This window comes from Pseudophryne corroboree, chromosome 3 (assembly GCF_028390025.1).
Source record: "Pseudophryne corroboree isolate aPseCor3 chromosome 3, aPseCor3.hap2, whole genome shotgun sequence".
NCBI lineage: Eukaryota > Metazoa > Chordata > Amphibia > Anura > Myobatrachidae > Pseudophryne > Pseudophryne corroboree.
In genome coordinates, this window is record NC_086446.1 from 684,018,159 (window position 1) to 684,033,311 (window position 15,153).

At 47.9% G+C, this 15,153-nt stretch overlaps 1 protein-coding gene and 2 long non-coding RNA genes across 3 annotated transcripts in view; 2 read left to right on the forward strand and 1 right to left on the reverse strand.

Annotated features, from left to right (window-relative positions):
- LOC135056599 (uncharacterized) overlaps positions 1–15,153 on the forward strand; it is a 112,489-nt gene that overhangs the window by 64,105 nt on the left and 33,231 nt on the right. The gene's annotated exons all lie outside the window — the stretch shown is intronic.
- Positions 6,167–11,522, forward strand: LOC135056597 (serine/arginine repetitive matrix protein 1-like). The gene is made up of 7 exons (XM_063961965.1): positions 6,167–6,519; positions 8,680–8,858; positions 9,025–9,544; positions 9,624–9,830; positions 9,864–10,163; positions 10,253–10,381; positions 10,457–11,522. The coding sequence occupies exons 2-7, from the start codon at positions 8,682–8,684 to the stop codon at positions 11,140–11,142; spliced, it is 2,019 nt and encodes a 672-aa protein (XP_063818035.1). The 5' UTR covers positions 6,167–6,519; positions 8,680–8,681; the 3' UTR covers positions 11,143–11,522.
- The window catches only part of LOC135058170 (uncharacterized), a 1,014-nt gene continuing 927 nt past the window's right edge, over positions 15,067–15,153 (reverse strand). Inside the window, exon 3 of the long non-coding RNA XR_010244653.1 lies at positions 15,067–15,153. This exon is cut by the window's right edge and continues 108 nt beyond it. This is a non-coding gene — a long non-coding RNA (uncharacterized LOC135058170).

Consider the following 15,153-nt stretch of genomic DNA (forward strand, 5'->3'; position numbering starts at 1 on the left):
CCCATGGTCCTTACGGAGTCCCCAGCATCCACTACGGACTACGAGAAATAGATTTACCGGTGAGTAAAATCTTATTTTCTTGGTGTGAAGCCAAGAATGCTCCTACGGAAGATTTCCACCTGGGCCGTTTTCTCCACTTTTTACAGACAGCAGTGGATATGGGCCTGAAGTTAGGCTCCATTAAGGTACAGATTTCGGCCCTATCTATATTCTTTCAGAAGGAATTGGCTTCTCTCCCAGAAGTCCAGACTTTTGTAAAGGGAGTGCTGCACATCCAGCCTCCTTTTGTGCCCCCAGTGGCACCGTGGGACCTTAATGTGGTGTTACAGTTCCTTAAGTCACACTGGTTTGAACTAGTGATGAGCGAGGTTCGGTTTTACTCGGTTTTACTCGGTTTTACTCGGTTCTCAAAACGGCATCTTATTGGCTATCCAAAACACGTGACATCCGTGAGCCAATAAGATGCCGTTTTGAGAACCGAGTAAAACCGAGTAAAACCGAGTAAAACCGAATCCGCTCATCACTAGTTTGAACATCTTCAAACAGTAGAGTTAAAATTTCTCACTTGGAAAGTGGTCATGTTGTTAGCCTTGGCATCTGCGAGGCGGGTGTCCGAATTGGCGGCTTTGTCTCACAAAAGCCCCTATCTGATTTTATATGTGGATAGATCAGAGTTGAGGACTCGTCCTCAATTTCTGCCTAAGGTGGTTTCATCGTTTCATATGAACCAACCTATTGTGGTGCCTGTGGCTACGGGGGACTTGGAGGATTCCAAGTCTCTTGATGTAGTCAGGGCCTTAAAAGTTTATGTAGCCAGGACGGCTCGGATTAGGAAAATAGAGGCACTGTTTGTCCTGTATGCAGCCAACAAGGTTGGCGCCCCTGCTTCTAAGCAGACTATTGCCCGCTGGATCTGTAACACGATTCAGCAGGCTCATTCTACGGCTGGATTGCCGGTACCAAATTTGGTAAAGGCCCATTCCACTAGGAAGGTGGGCTCTTCTTGGGCGGCTGCCCGAGGTGTCTCGGCATTGCAGCTTTGCCGAGCGGCTACTTGGTCGGGTTCAAACACTTTTGCTAAATTCTACAAGTTTAATACCTTGGCTGAGGAGGACCTCATGTTTGCTCAATCGGTGCTGCAGAGTCATCCGCACTCTCCCGCCCGGTCTGGAGCTTTGGTATAATCCCCATGGTCCTTACGGAGTCCCCAGCATCCTCTAGGATGTAAGAGAAAATAAGATTTTAAACCTACCGGTAAATCTTTTTCTCCTAGTCCGTAGAGGATGCTGGGTGCCCGTCCCTGTGCGGACTAAAGTCTGCAAGACTTGTATATAGTTTTTGCTTACATAAGGGTTATGTTACAGTTTTGATCAGTCTCGGGCTGATGCTGTTTTGTTTCATACTGTTAACTGGTTCGTATATTCCATGTTATACGGTGTGGATGGTGTGGGCTGGTATGAATCTTGCCCTTGGATTGACAAAAATCCTTTCCTAGTACTGTCCGTCTCCTCTTGGCACTGTTTCTCTAACTGAGGTCTGTAGGAGGGGCATAGAGGGAGGAGCCAGTGCACACCCATTCTAAAGTCTTTAGAGTGCCCATGTCTCCCAATGGGTGGCTTCTATTAAGGGAATGATATCCCAGATTTCATCTAGGATAGCTCATAATGAGACTGAAACTCAGGTTTTGAAAAGATCTGTAGAGGTTTTGTCGTATTCAGCTCCTGCTACCTCATTCAAGACCGCTGATGTATATCCTAAAAAGCGTGCTCTTGCAAATATAATGCATGTCGACACGGTTACCGACTCTGATTCAGGGGACGGTGATGGTGATATACAGGGAGGGGGGGGGGGGGGGGGGAGGCATCCCATGACTGAGGCTATTAGGGATGTTTTACACATTACTGATAAGGTTCCTGAGCAGGTGGAGGTGGCTTACTTTACTGACAATAAGAAAGCCTCCCTTACCTTCCCTGCGTCTAAAAAACTGAACGCATTATTTGAAAAATCCTGGAAAAATCCGGAGAAAAAGTTTCAGATTGCTCATTGCTTTTCCTTTCCCGGTGGAGGATAGGAAAAAGTGGGAAAACCCGCCAGTCGTAGACGCTTCTGTTTCTAGATTGTCTAAGAAAATGGTTTTACCTGTCTTTGTGTCCACCGCTTTAAAAGAGCCGGCTGACCGCAAGATTGAGACTACACTCAAATCTTTATACACAGCAAATGGCATAGCTTTAAGACCCACCATTGCTTGTGCATGGATTTCTAAAGCCATTGTAAAGTGGTCAGGCACTTTACTAGAGGATTTAGATTCTATGGATAGAAATTACATTGAATTGTTTTTACGTCACATACAGGATTCTGCAGGTTTCATGGTGGAAGCCATGAAAGACCTTGGACATCTGAACACGAGAGCGTCTTCCATGGCTGTCTCGGCATGCAGAGGACTCTGGCTGCGCCAATGGTCTGCGGACGCAGAATCCAAGAAGAGTGTGGAGAACCTACCCTTCACAGGTCAGGCTCTGTTTGGGGAAGCGTTAGATGCGTGGATATACACAGCAACTGCGGGTAAGTCAACTTTTCCTCCCTCTGCTACACCACGGACCGCTAAAGCAAAAAAGTCCAAATCCCCCTCCACTTTCTTTAGGGGTGGTCGGGGGAAATCCAGAAAACCTGCACCCACAGGTTCCCAGGAACAGAAGCCTGGTTCTGCTTCCTTAAAATCCTCGGCATGAAGGTGGACCTCCCAGCCTGGAGATCGGGCAGGTGGGAGCAAGACTGAGAAATTTCAGTCATGTCTGGGTGTCCTCAGGCCTGGATTCCTGGGTACACGATATTGTTACCCAGGGATACAGACTGGAGTTTCAGGAACTCCCACCTCACAGATTCTTCAAATCAGGCTTGCCAGCTTTCGCTGACAGAAAGTACTATCCTACAGGAAGCCATTCAAGAATTGCTAAGGTCAGATGTCATTGTTCCAGTTCCACCTCACCTACACCACAAGGGTTATTACTCAAACCTGTTTGTGGTACCGAAACCGGATGGTTCGGTAAGACCGATATTAAACCTAAAGTCATTGAACCCCTACTTGACGGAATTCAAATTCAAGATGGAGTCTATGAGAGCGGTGATCTCAGGTCTGGAAGAGGGGGAACTCTTGGTATCTCTGGATAACAAGGCCGTTTCTCAGCTAATATGTGTATTTCCTTTGCTCAAAGTATGTCTGTCTCCTCGGGCACAGTTTCTAGACTGAGTCTGGTAGGAGGGGCATAGAGGGAGGAGCCAGCCCACACTATTAAACTCTTAAAGTACCCATGGCTCCCAAGGGACCGGTCTATACCCCATGGTACTAAATGGAACCCCAGCATCCTGTACGGACTACGAGAAAAGGATTTACCGGTAGGTAATTAAAATCCTATTTTTTCATTTGCAAATACAGTATTTGCTGGGATATTTATTTTCTTTTCACTCAGCACAATATGCATGTTTACTGTGAAGGCTATGCAATAAATTCCAAATGCAATTTGACCTTGGGTGAATTTATCCCTAAGCATATATTTCTCGATGTATTACAGTGTAATTTTATTGTGAACATTGGACTGTCTGCATATTGTAGGTACTACCTATAGTTATTGGATGTGCTGTTTTCTATACCATTATATCATATGCCAAATCATTACGGACGCCAGATACTCCAATTTAACAAATGTATTTACCGAAGAAGACACTGTGATCATGTGGTGCTGTCTCTCCTGACAGGGGTTCCGCTAGGTGGGATAATAAGAGGTCATCAGCAGAGACTCCTGAGTAGCTTCAGTAAATCAAAGCGATTACAGCAAATCCTTGTCCTTGCAAAAAATCTTCGTGGCACCCCTGGCAGAATCTCAAGAATCCGGAAGATTTGAAGTGCAATGCTGGGATTTATGACTGAAACGTGATCAGTAGGCAACTATGGCTTTTGCTTACTCTATACCTACCATCTAGGGAGGCCAATCCCGGGTCTTTTTTTTAATCCCGGGTATCTAGATTGAAAAAAGGTCAGTTCAGGATACCCGGGATTGGGTTGAAGACCTGTCCAGTCCACACAAATACCATCAGACTCGCTATCGTGGGTGGGAGGGTTGCGAGCGGTGAGGTGTGATCCGGGCGGCTGGCGTCAGACTGCGCAGTGGACTTCTGACATCAGAAATAGTGTAGTCCCTATGTGGGATCCGGTCTGAAGATCGACAGTGTCTAGGTCGACAATGTTTAGGTCGACCACTATAGGTCGACAGTCACTAGGTCGACATGGATGGAAGGTCGACAGGGTTTCTAGGTCGACATGTGCTCGGTCGACAGGTCTAAAGGTCGACATGAGTTTTTCACATTTTTTTTTTTTTTTTCATACTTAACGATCCACGTGGACTACGATTGGAACGGTAAAGTGTGCCGAGCGAAGGCACCATGCCCGAAGCATGGCGAGCGAAGCGAGCCATGCGAGGGGACGCGGTGCACTAATTTGGGATCCCGGTCACTTTACGAAGAAAACGACACACAAAAAAAAATCCTCATGTCGACCTTTAGACCTGTCGACCTAGCACATGTCGACCTAGAAACCCTGTCGACCTTCCATCCATGTCGACCTAGTGACTGTCGACCTATAGTGGTCGACCTAAACATTGTCGACCTAGATACTGTAGATAAAACGAACCACACCCTCCCTATGTTGCCTATCTTTGCTATTCTGTATAAGTATCTGCAATAGAGCTGATTCCACTTAGTGCATTTTAAGATGCACCATCAAAACTTGCACCTACCTTAAGTCAGGTGCAGTTTCTGCGTCTGAGTATGACTTCCTATGTGAGCAGTTCAGCATATTTGTATGCAGCTGCTTTTAGTGACACACCTGCTATGCAGTATTTCTGTAAGATGCAGCATCTCCATGCTTCTTTTTATCCACCCCCCCCCCTGTTACCTCCCAGTCACTGTTCAGGAATGCACCTTGCATTTCTGCTACTGGGCGTTCAAATTTATACTTTGACTCTATCCATTTGAGGGTGTGCTGGGGTAATCAGCATTCAGTATTTTTCAACTGCAGGTGCAAATATTTGTAGGTATGTTCTGATAGCGATGGTTCTTCAATGGTTCTGCTAGCGATGTTTGATGGTTTTGTTGGTTTTCCATCACCTGTAAGAAGCCATTGATGGTTCGCCTATGCAATGGTGAAAACACCATAAAACCATAAATGGTTGCTAATCATTTATGGCCTACTCAACTATGGGGTCTTTTGAACCAGTCGTCTCTATTCTCATACTTGTTTACACATACACTAATTGTATCCTATCATTCCATTTTGGGGACCAGTGGTGGATTCAGGAAAAAGGGAGGAGAGATTGCCCCCTTAACACACACATCAACTGCAACCACCCTCTCCTCCCAGGGGCCGAGCTTTGAGCTGGCCACACCTCCCAACATCATAAACAGCCTTTGGGATGTCACTGACCTTTAGTAGAAAATCATTGCTTGTTCTATAACTGTAAATTATGTGTTTATACTCATAAGATGTCACTAAAAGGGAAAAGTTATCTGAAAATGTTAATTGGAGTAAGTTTTCAAACATAGGCAATTTGAGATTCGTCACCTCAGTAGGCTGATCATGTGCCTAACATAACCAGCCTTTGTTATGTAACTCAGCTTTGTTATAAATGTCACTGCTTGGAATATAACTGTCAGTAAGTTGTCTCTACTGCTATGACTTCTCACAGTGTAAGCTTATTTAACCTAAATGTTTGATATATAGCAATACATGTAGATAGGTAAGTAGATATCAGTGAGGAAATGCTGGCTAGTAGAAATTTGTCACCTTAGTCTGATCATGTTACAGGCTTCTGTCATAGACAACCTTTGTGATGCCTCTTGGCTTTCGTATAAAAAAGTCACTGCGTGGTATAGAATGGTCAGTTTTCAGTTGTATCTGATAGAGTTTATTTTAACCTACTGTACAAAATAATGTAAATTGGATAAATGAAAAGATTGTGTGAGAGAGATAAATAGATCTCAGTGATGGAATACAGCCAGGTTGACATTTACCACCTCAGTAGGCTGATCATATGACTAGCTAACATCCTTTGTGATGTCATCCATAGGGGTATATGCAATAGCGGGCGAATCGCGTCATTTAATCCGCCCCTGTATAATTCGCCCGCTATCGCCAGCCGCAGCCCTGTCGCCGGGACCCTGAATTCACCATATTCAATGTATAACTGATTCGACCCACCCCCAGGCGGATTACGGCCAATCGGCGAGTAGTGGGAGTACTGAATTCGCCTTCCCGCCGAAAGCAGCCCTTTATTAGGGCTTGTTTGCTGCGTGCTCTGCAGCCATTTTGTGAACCTGCAGAGAGGTGTGAGGAGGTGCAGAGCTAGCAATTTGGTTGTTTGCTGTGGATATCGTTTGGACACCCCAGCAGGCTTTATTCCAGGACAGTCAGGAGGATTCCTGTTACCCGGAGGAGAGCCATTTTAGGAGCTTTTACTACATTTGTAGGTAAGTACCACATGTGTGTCTGGTGTTGCATGTATGTGTTTGTGTAGTGGGGGTTGCCATGAGGTGTACATAGGGTGTTTGTGTATGTGTGCAGGTATGTGTATAGCCCCTTGCTTGTGTTGCTGCATTTTTTGGGGGAGACTTGTGTTTTGGGGTAGTTTTTCACGTTTTTTTTTTATTCTTAAATTGACTTTTTTGGGTCTTCTATTAGCATTGGTGTACCTCCTGAGTGTGTTGGGATGCTTTCTGGCCATTTTGGGGTGATTTGGAGCAAGTTTAGTCGACAGCCTGGTCGACCTGTGCTGTAGACTGTTTGGCAAACATGTGTTTTCCCGCCTAATTTTGCTGTGGTGTTTCTCCTGAGTGTGCTGGGATGCTTTCTGGCCATTTTGGGGTGATTTGGAGCAAGTTTAGTCGACAGCCTGGTCGACCTGTGCTGTAGACTGTTTGGCAAACATGTGTTTTCCCGCCTAATTTTGCTGTGGTGTTCCTCCTGAGTATGCTGGGATGCTTTCTGGCCATTTTGGGGTGATTTGGAGCAAGTTTAGTCGACAGCCTGGTCGACCTGTGCTGTCGGCAGTTTGGCAAACATGTGTTTTCCCGCCTAATTTTGCTGTGGTGTTCCTCCTGAGTGTGCTGGGATGCTTTCTGGCCATTTTGGGGTGATTTGGAGCAAGTTTAGTCGACAGCCTGGTCGACCTGTGCTGTCGGCAGTTTGGCAAACATGTGTTTTCCCGCCTAATTTTGCTGTGGTGTTTCTCCTGAGTGTGCTGGGATGCTTTCTGGCCATTTTGGGGTGATTTGGAGCAAGTTTAGTCGACAGCCTGGTCGACCTGTGCTGTAGACTGTTTGGCAAACATGTGTTTTCCCGCCTAATTTTGCTGTGGTGTTCCTCCTGAGTGTGCTGGGATGCTTTCTGGCCATTTTGGGGTGATTTGGAGCAAGTTTAGTCGACAGCCTGGTCGACTTGTGCTGTAGACTGTTTGGCAAACATGTGTTTTCCCGCCTAATTTTGCTGTGGTGTTCCTCCTGAGTGTGCTGGGATGCTTTCTGGCCATTTTGGGGTGATTTGGAGCAAGTTTAGTCGACAGCCTGGTCGACCTGTGCTGTAGACTGTTTGGCAAACATGTGTTTTCCCGCCTAATTTTGCTGTGGTGTTCCTCCTGAGTATGCTGGGATGCTTTCTGGCCATTTTGGGGTGATTTGGAGCAAGTTTAGTCGACAGCCTGGTCGACCTGTGCTGTAGACTGTTTGGCAAACATGTGTTTTCCCGCCTAATTTTGCTGTGGTGTTCCTCCTGAGTGTGCTGGGATGCTTTCTGGCCATTTTGGGGTGATTTGGAGCAAGTTTAGTCGACAGCCTGGTCGACCTGTGCTGTAGACTGTTTGGCAAACATGTGTTTTCCCGCCTAATTTTGCTGTGGTGTTCCTCCTGAGTGTGCTGGGATGCTTTCTGGCCATTTTGGGGTGATTTGGAGCAAGTTTAGTCGACAGCCTGGTCGACCTGTGCTGTAGACTGTTTGGCAAACATGTGTTTTCCCGCCTAATTTTGCTGTGGTGTTCCTCCTGAGTGTGTTGGGATGCTTTCTGGCCATTTTGGGGTGATTTGGAGCAAGTTTAGTCGACAGCCTGGTCGACCTGTGCTGTCGGCAGTTTGGCAAACATGTGTTTTCCCGCCTAATTTTGCTGTGGTGTTCCTCCTGAGTGTGCTGGGATGCTTTCTGGCCATTTTGGGGTGATTTGGAGCAAGTTTAGTCGACAGCCTGGTCGACCTGTGCTGTCGGCAGTTTGGCAAACATGTGTTTTCCCGCCTAATTTTGCTGTGGTGTTCCTCCTGAGTGTGCTGGGATGCTTTCTGGCCATTTTGGGGTGATTTGGAGCAAGTTTAGTCGACAGCCTGGTCGACCTGTGCTGTCGGCAGTTTGGCAAACATGTGTTTTCCCGCCTAATTTTGCTGTGGTGTTCCTCCTGAGTGTGCTGGGATGCTTTCTGGCCATTTTGGGGTGATTTGGAGCAAGTTTAGTCAACAGTGTGGGTCAGCCATTTTGTGTGGGTCAGCCATTTTGTGTGGGTCAGCCATTTTGTGTGGGTCAGCCATTTATACATGTATGTATGTATGTATGTATGTATGTATTTTTATTTTTATTTTATTTTATAACAGAGATGTCAAAGGACAAGCAGACCCGATCCGCCCCTTCCCCCACCCCCTCGGATCTATCCCTTCATAGCAACGAGGAGTGGGAGCCAACCCAGGAGGCGGATACGACCGGCCAGGCATGTAGTGACCAGCCGCGGTCGTCAAGGGCCCATGAGAAGTCCAAGAAAAAGCCTAGTAGAAAGGTACTAACCACACCTGCAGACACAAATAGCATCAAACTTTCTTTACTGTAGTTTGCGCAATGCCATGCACACCTACTGGAATATGTGCGCAATGCCAGGGATACTGACACTCACAGGTACATACCGATCTTATTATTATTATTTTTTTTTTTTTTAATCCCTAAAGGCAAGAAGCCAGCCAGAGGAGCAGTCGGAGGAGGAAGCCTCTGGTGAAGATGCAGGACCGAAAAAGCCGCGTGGACCCAGATATACTGAGGCGGAAAACTGTACCCTAGTGGATTGCGTCGACAGGTCCTACGACGTTTTGTATGGACCAAGGGCACAGACAACAGCAGCTAGGACAAAGCGAAGCATCTGGGAATCCATTGCGAGTCAAGTCACTGCAATATCTGGAAACCGCCGGAGCACCAGAAATTGCTTGAAGCGGTACAGTGATTGCCGCAGACAGACCAAGAAGAAGATGGGGATTCAGCGCCGACATGAGACAGCTACGGGAGGTGGCCCGGCTCTCAACCTGAAGTGGCTACCCTGGGAGGATGTTATTAGAAGGCGCATGAACCCTGCCATGGTCGAAGGAGTTCGCGGAGGTGTGGACTCTAGCCGTCCTGCTGGCTTTCCCGAGGAGGAAGAACCGCCCAGAAGACGGAAGAAGGCGGGAGATAAGCCGTCCAAAAGGAGGTCTGATGGTAAGAATACATTCACATGAACTGTACTTCCCTTTAAAATTTTTGTATGTGCTAATGTGAGTTGTTGTTTTTTTTTCAGACAGGCCTGCCCAGAGGACATCACCTGCGCGCAGGACATCGCCAGCGCACGGACCATCACCTGTGCAGCAGGCATCGGCAGCAGCGCGCGGACCATCACCTGCGCCGCAAGCATCGGGAGCGCGCAGATCGTCACCTGTGCGCCACAGTTCGTCATCGCGCAGTTTGTCACCTGTGCACCAGACGACGTCAGCGCACAGACTATCACCTGTGCGCCAGACATCAGCGCACAGAACTTCACCTGTGCGCCAGACACCGTCGGCGACCACACCACAAGATGGGCGCCAAACATCAGCTCCTGCGCGCAGGCCATCACCAGATCGTCGTCTCTCCAGGAGCTCTGGGACTGTGACTGAAGAGCCTCAAGACACAACCCTTGTGGACCCATCACCCGATCTGTTTGAGTCTACAGGGTTAACAGACGAAACTTTTCTTGGGTTTGAGGACAGCCGTGCCGACGTATCCAGCCAGACCCTTGAAAAGTCTTCCGAAACGAGGACAAGTGGAGCTCCTGGAGCAGCGGCATCACAGGATGGAGAAGGTTTGTATTTATTTTGTGGGAGGGGGGGGGGGGGGGCAGCAGTTGTGTAAATTTTATTAACTTTCCCCAAAAAATTATTTTGCAAACAGTGGTGCCACGGACCAGCAGCGGACTAGCTTCGGGGATTGGTTCCTACTTCAGGCCGGATCTCCTCCTACAGGAGTCGTCAGAGGATGACGAGGTGGAAGTGCAGGAGGCTCCAGTTACTACATCCCTGCGTGAGTAAATTGAATTGTGAGCCTTCAAAAAAATGTATGATGAATGTGTATAATATTGTCTAATTTTCTTTTCAGCTGCCCAAATCCAAGTTGTGGCAGACATCCAGGAAGGGCAGAATCCCTCAACTGTTCAGAGGGTTCACACCCTGGCATCAGAGATTGGGACACGCCAGGATACATACACAAATGTCGTGGGAAGCAGACTGGACAACATTGAGAGGACAATGGAGAAAATGGCAAACAGTCTGCTTGAACTGCAAAAGACTCTTTCCGACAGCACGGCCACAATACTACAGGTCAGAATGCAAGATCATAGGGAGAGTATGACCGTACTTAACATTCTGGCCGAATCCATGACCCGGCTCGTGGACAACACTGCATGTCTGGTAGCAAGCAATCAAAACATGTCGGAGAGTCATCGACACTCCTCATCCAGCCAACAGGTCATCGCAACCACACTGCAGATGATCTATGATAAGCTCCCAGGAACAGCTAATCAACACGCTGGTGATCCACCATATCCGCCGTCGCAAGCCACAAGGACGCCTCGTACCCTTCCTCAAGTCCCATCCCAGTACAGACAGTCACAGATGTACCAGGGATATACAGGGATGTACCCCACCCCCCAGATGCCTCCACCACCGGCCACACAATCTTCAGCAGCATGGGCACAGAGGACCAGTCAACATACTCCCCAGCCTCCCAGGACATCCACGCCCTATCAGGGGGAAGAAGAGGATCCGGACAGACTTCCACCATAAACCCGGTCGTATTTTATTTATTTACAAATGTTTTTCGTGTATCCCTTTCTTCCCCTCCCATTAGTTTGTTTTTTTTCTTACTATTGTTTTCTGTGTTGGGCTTCCCCACCCGTGACCGGGTACTACCAAGGAGCTTTGTGTAGGCATACATGCGCGGGCATGTATGCGGGCGCGTGTGGTAACGGATGAAAGCTCCTTGTGGCTACGTGTATGATGGGCCAAAGAGCTATTCTGATACCACTTTTTTCTTCCAAAAATCCTTTTTGTAATGGTGTACAGTAGGCTTTAATTGTGTGAATTTACTATTCACTAGTCTGTGTTTTTGTCTTCTTCATAGGATTGGTGGGGAAAAATGAAGTGGACGGCATAAGTTTGTGTTGTGTGTACCAAGGTGAGTAGAACCATGTTTCATTCAAGAAAATTTGAACCGCATGCCTCTGTAGAACCACACAGTCCAGCAATGGGTCATGCTGGGCTGTGTTGTTCCACAAATGTTAGCGTGTCAAAGTGCTGACCACTGACGCCACTCTTTCACTTTGAACCGCATGCCTCTGTAGAACCACACAGTCCAGCAATGGGTCATGCTGGGCTGTGTTGTTCCACAAATGTTAGCGTGTCAAAGTGCTGACCACTGACGCCACTCTTTCACTTTGAACCGCATGCCTCTGTAGAACCACACAGTCCAGCAATGGGTCATGCTGGGCTGTGTTGTTCCACAAATGTTAGCGTGTCAAAGTGCTGACCACTGACGCCACTCTTTCACTTTGAACCGCATGCCTCTGTAGAACCACACAGTCCAGCAATGGGTCATGCTGGGCTGTGTTGTTCCACAAATGTTAGCGTGTCAAAGTGCTGACCACTGACGCCACTCTTTCACTTTGAACCGCATGCCTCTGTAGAACCACACAGTCCAGCAATGGGTCATGCTGGGCTGTGTTGTTCCACCAATTTTTAGTGAAAATAAATGAACATGAGTTTAGTGTATCTTTACTTTAATATACTTTTTTTTCTTTTCCCCACAGATATCTATATACACAAGAAAAGAATGTAAAGAAGAACAAACTACTTTTTTGTTTTAATTAACTTTCAAACTTTATTAAAAATTTTTCTTCAATAAACTTTTAAAAATAGAAGTTTCCTGTGGTTTTTATTAAAATTTGTAATGCATTTGAATTGTACGTAAGTAGATTGCCCAGGGAACATCAAGGGAACTGTCTCTTCACATCCACACCACTTAGGAAGGATACACCGGAAGACCTGTGGAAGAGAAAAGTATGAGCTTCCAGATATGGGTGATAGTGTCACCCTGGGGCTGGAAAAAGAGGTACATACAACAGTCCACACAACACAATCGGGTTGCAGCGGCCCAAATGCAACCCTCCTGCACTTGCATCACTACACATCCAAACATTCCCTAGCATTGCTGTTTCAGGGAATGCTTGGATGTGCAGTCTTGCAAATGCCGGAGGGCTGCACTTTGGACATGCCGGGGTGATTTTGGATAAGGGAGTTTTGGGCAATACATCTCACCTGAGGGGGGGTTGTCTGCTACATGGCGGAGGGTCAGGTCCACATCACCAGTAGGGTCACCCATGGAACATCAGGTGAAATGTCGTGTCTCCTCACATCCACGCCACTTGGGAAGATACATCGCAGGACCTGTGGAAGAGAAAAGTTTGAGCATCCAGATATGGGTGATAGTGTCACCCTGGGGCTGGAAAAAGAGGTACATACAACAGTCCACACAACACAAGCGGGTTGCAGCGGCCCAAATTCAACCCTCCTGCACTTGCATCACTACACATCCAAACATTCCCTAGCATTGCTGTTTCAGGGAATGCTTGGATGTGCAGTCTTGCAAATGCCGGAGGGCTGCACTTTGGACATGCCGGGGTGATTTTGGACAAGGGAGTTTTGGGCAATACATCTCACCTGAGGGGGGGTTGTCTGCTACATGGCGGAGGGTCAGGTCCACATCACCAGTAGGGTCACCCATGGAACATCAGGTGAAATGTCGTGTCTCCTCACATCCACGCCACTTGGGAAGATACATCGCAGGACCTGTGGAAGAGAAAAGTTTGAGCATCCAGATATGGGTGATAGTGTCACCCTGGGGCTGGAAAAAGAGGTACATACAACAGTCCACACAACACAAGCGGGTTGCAGCGGCCCAAATGCAACCCTCCTGCACTTGCATCACTACACATCCAAACATTCCCTAGCATTGCTGTTTCAGGGAATGCTTGGATGTGCAGTCTTGCAAATGCCGGAGGGCTGCACTTTGGACATGCCGGGGTGATTTTGGACAAGGGAGTTTTGGGCAATACATCTCACCTGAGGGGGGGTTGTCTGCTACATGGCGGAGGGTCAGGTCCACATCACCAGTAGGGTCACCCATGGAACATCAGGTGAAATGTCGTGTCTCCTCACATCCACGCCACTTGGGAAGATACATCGCAGGACCTGTGGAAGAGAAAAGTTTGAGCATCCAGATATGGGTGATAGTGTCACCCTGGGGCTGGAAAAAGAGGTACATACAACAGTCCACACAACACAAGCGGGTTGCAGCGGCCCAAATGCAACCCTCCTGCACTTGCATCACTACACATCCAAACATTCCCTAGCATTGCTGTTTCAGGGAATGCTTGGATGTGCAGTCTTGCAAATGCCGGAGGGCTGCACCTTGGACATGCCGGGGTGATTTTGGATAAGGGAGTTTTGGGCAATACATCTCACCTGAGGGGGGGTTGTCTGCTACATGGCGGAGGGTCAGGTCCACATCACCAGTAGGGTCACCCATGGAACATCAGGTGAAATGTCGTGTCTCCTCACATCCACGCCACTTGGGAAGATACATCGCAGGACCTGTGGAAGAGAAAAGTTTGAGCATCCAGATATGGGTGATAGTGTCACCCTGGGGCTGGAAAAAGAGGTACATACAACAGTCCACACAACACAAGCGGGTTGCAGCGGCCCAAATTCAACCCTCCTGCACTTGCATCACTACACATCCAAACATTCCCTAGCATTGCTGTTTCAGGGAATGCTTGGATGTGCAGTCTTGCAAATGCCGGAGGGCTGCACTTTGGACATGCCGGGGTGATTTTGGACAAGGGAGTTTTGGGCAATACATCTCACCTGAGGGGGGGTTGTCTGCTACATGGCAGAGGGTCAGGTCCACATCACCAGTAGGGTCACCCATGGAACATCAGGTGAAATGTCGTGTCTCCTCACATCCACGCCACTTGGGAAGATACATCGCAGGACCTGTGGAAGAGAAAAGTTTGAGCATCCAGATATGGGTGATAGTGTCACCCTGGGGCTGGAAAAAGAGGTACATACAACAGTCCACACAACACAAGCGGGTTGCAGCGGCCCAAATGCAACCCTCCTGCACTTGCATCACTACACATCCAAACATTCCCTAGCATTGCTGTTTCAGGGAATGCTTGGATGTGCAGTCTTGCAAATGCCGGAGGGCTGCACTTTGGACATGCCGGGGTGATTTTGGACAAGGGAGTTTTGGGCAATACATCTCACCTGAGGGGGGGTTGTCTGCTACATGGCGGAGGGTCAGGTCCACATCACCAGTAGGGTCACCCATGGAACATCAGGTGAAATGTCGTGTCTCCTCACATCCACGCCACTTGGGAAGAAACATCGCAGGACCTGTGGAAGAGAAAAGTTTGAGCATCCAGATATGGGTGATAGTGTCACCCTGGGGCTGGAAAAAGAGGTACATACAACAGTCCACACAACACAAGCGGGTTGCAGCGGCCCAAATGCAACCCTCCTGCACTTGCATCACTACACATCCAAACATTCCCTAGCATTGCTGTTTCAGGGAATGCTTGGATGTGCAGTCTTGCAAATGCCGGAGGGCTGCACTTTGGACATGCCGGGGTGATTTTGGATAAGGGAGTTTTGGGCAATACATCTCACCTGAGGGGGGGTTGTCTGCTACATGGCGGAGGGTCAGGTCCACATCACCAGTAGGTTCACCCATGGTAG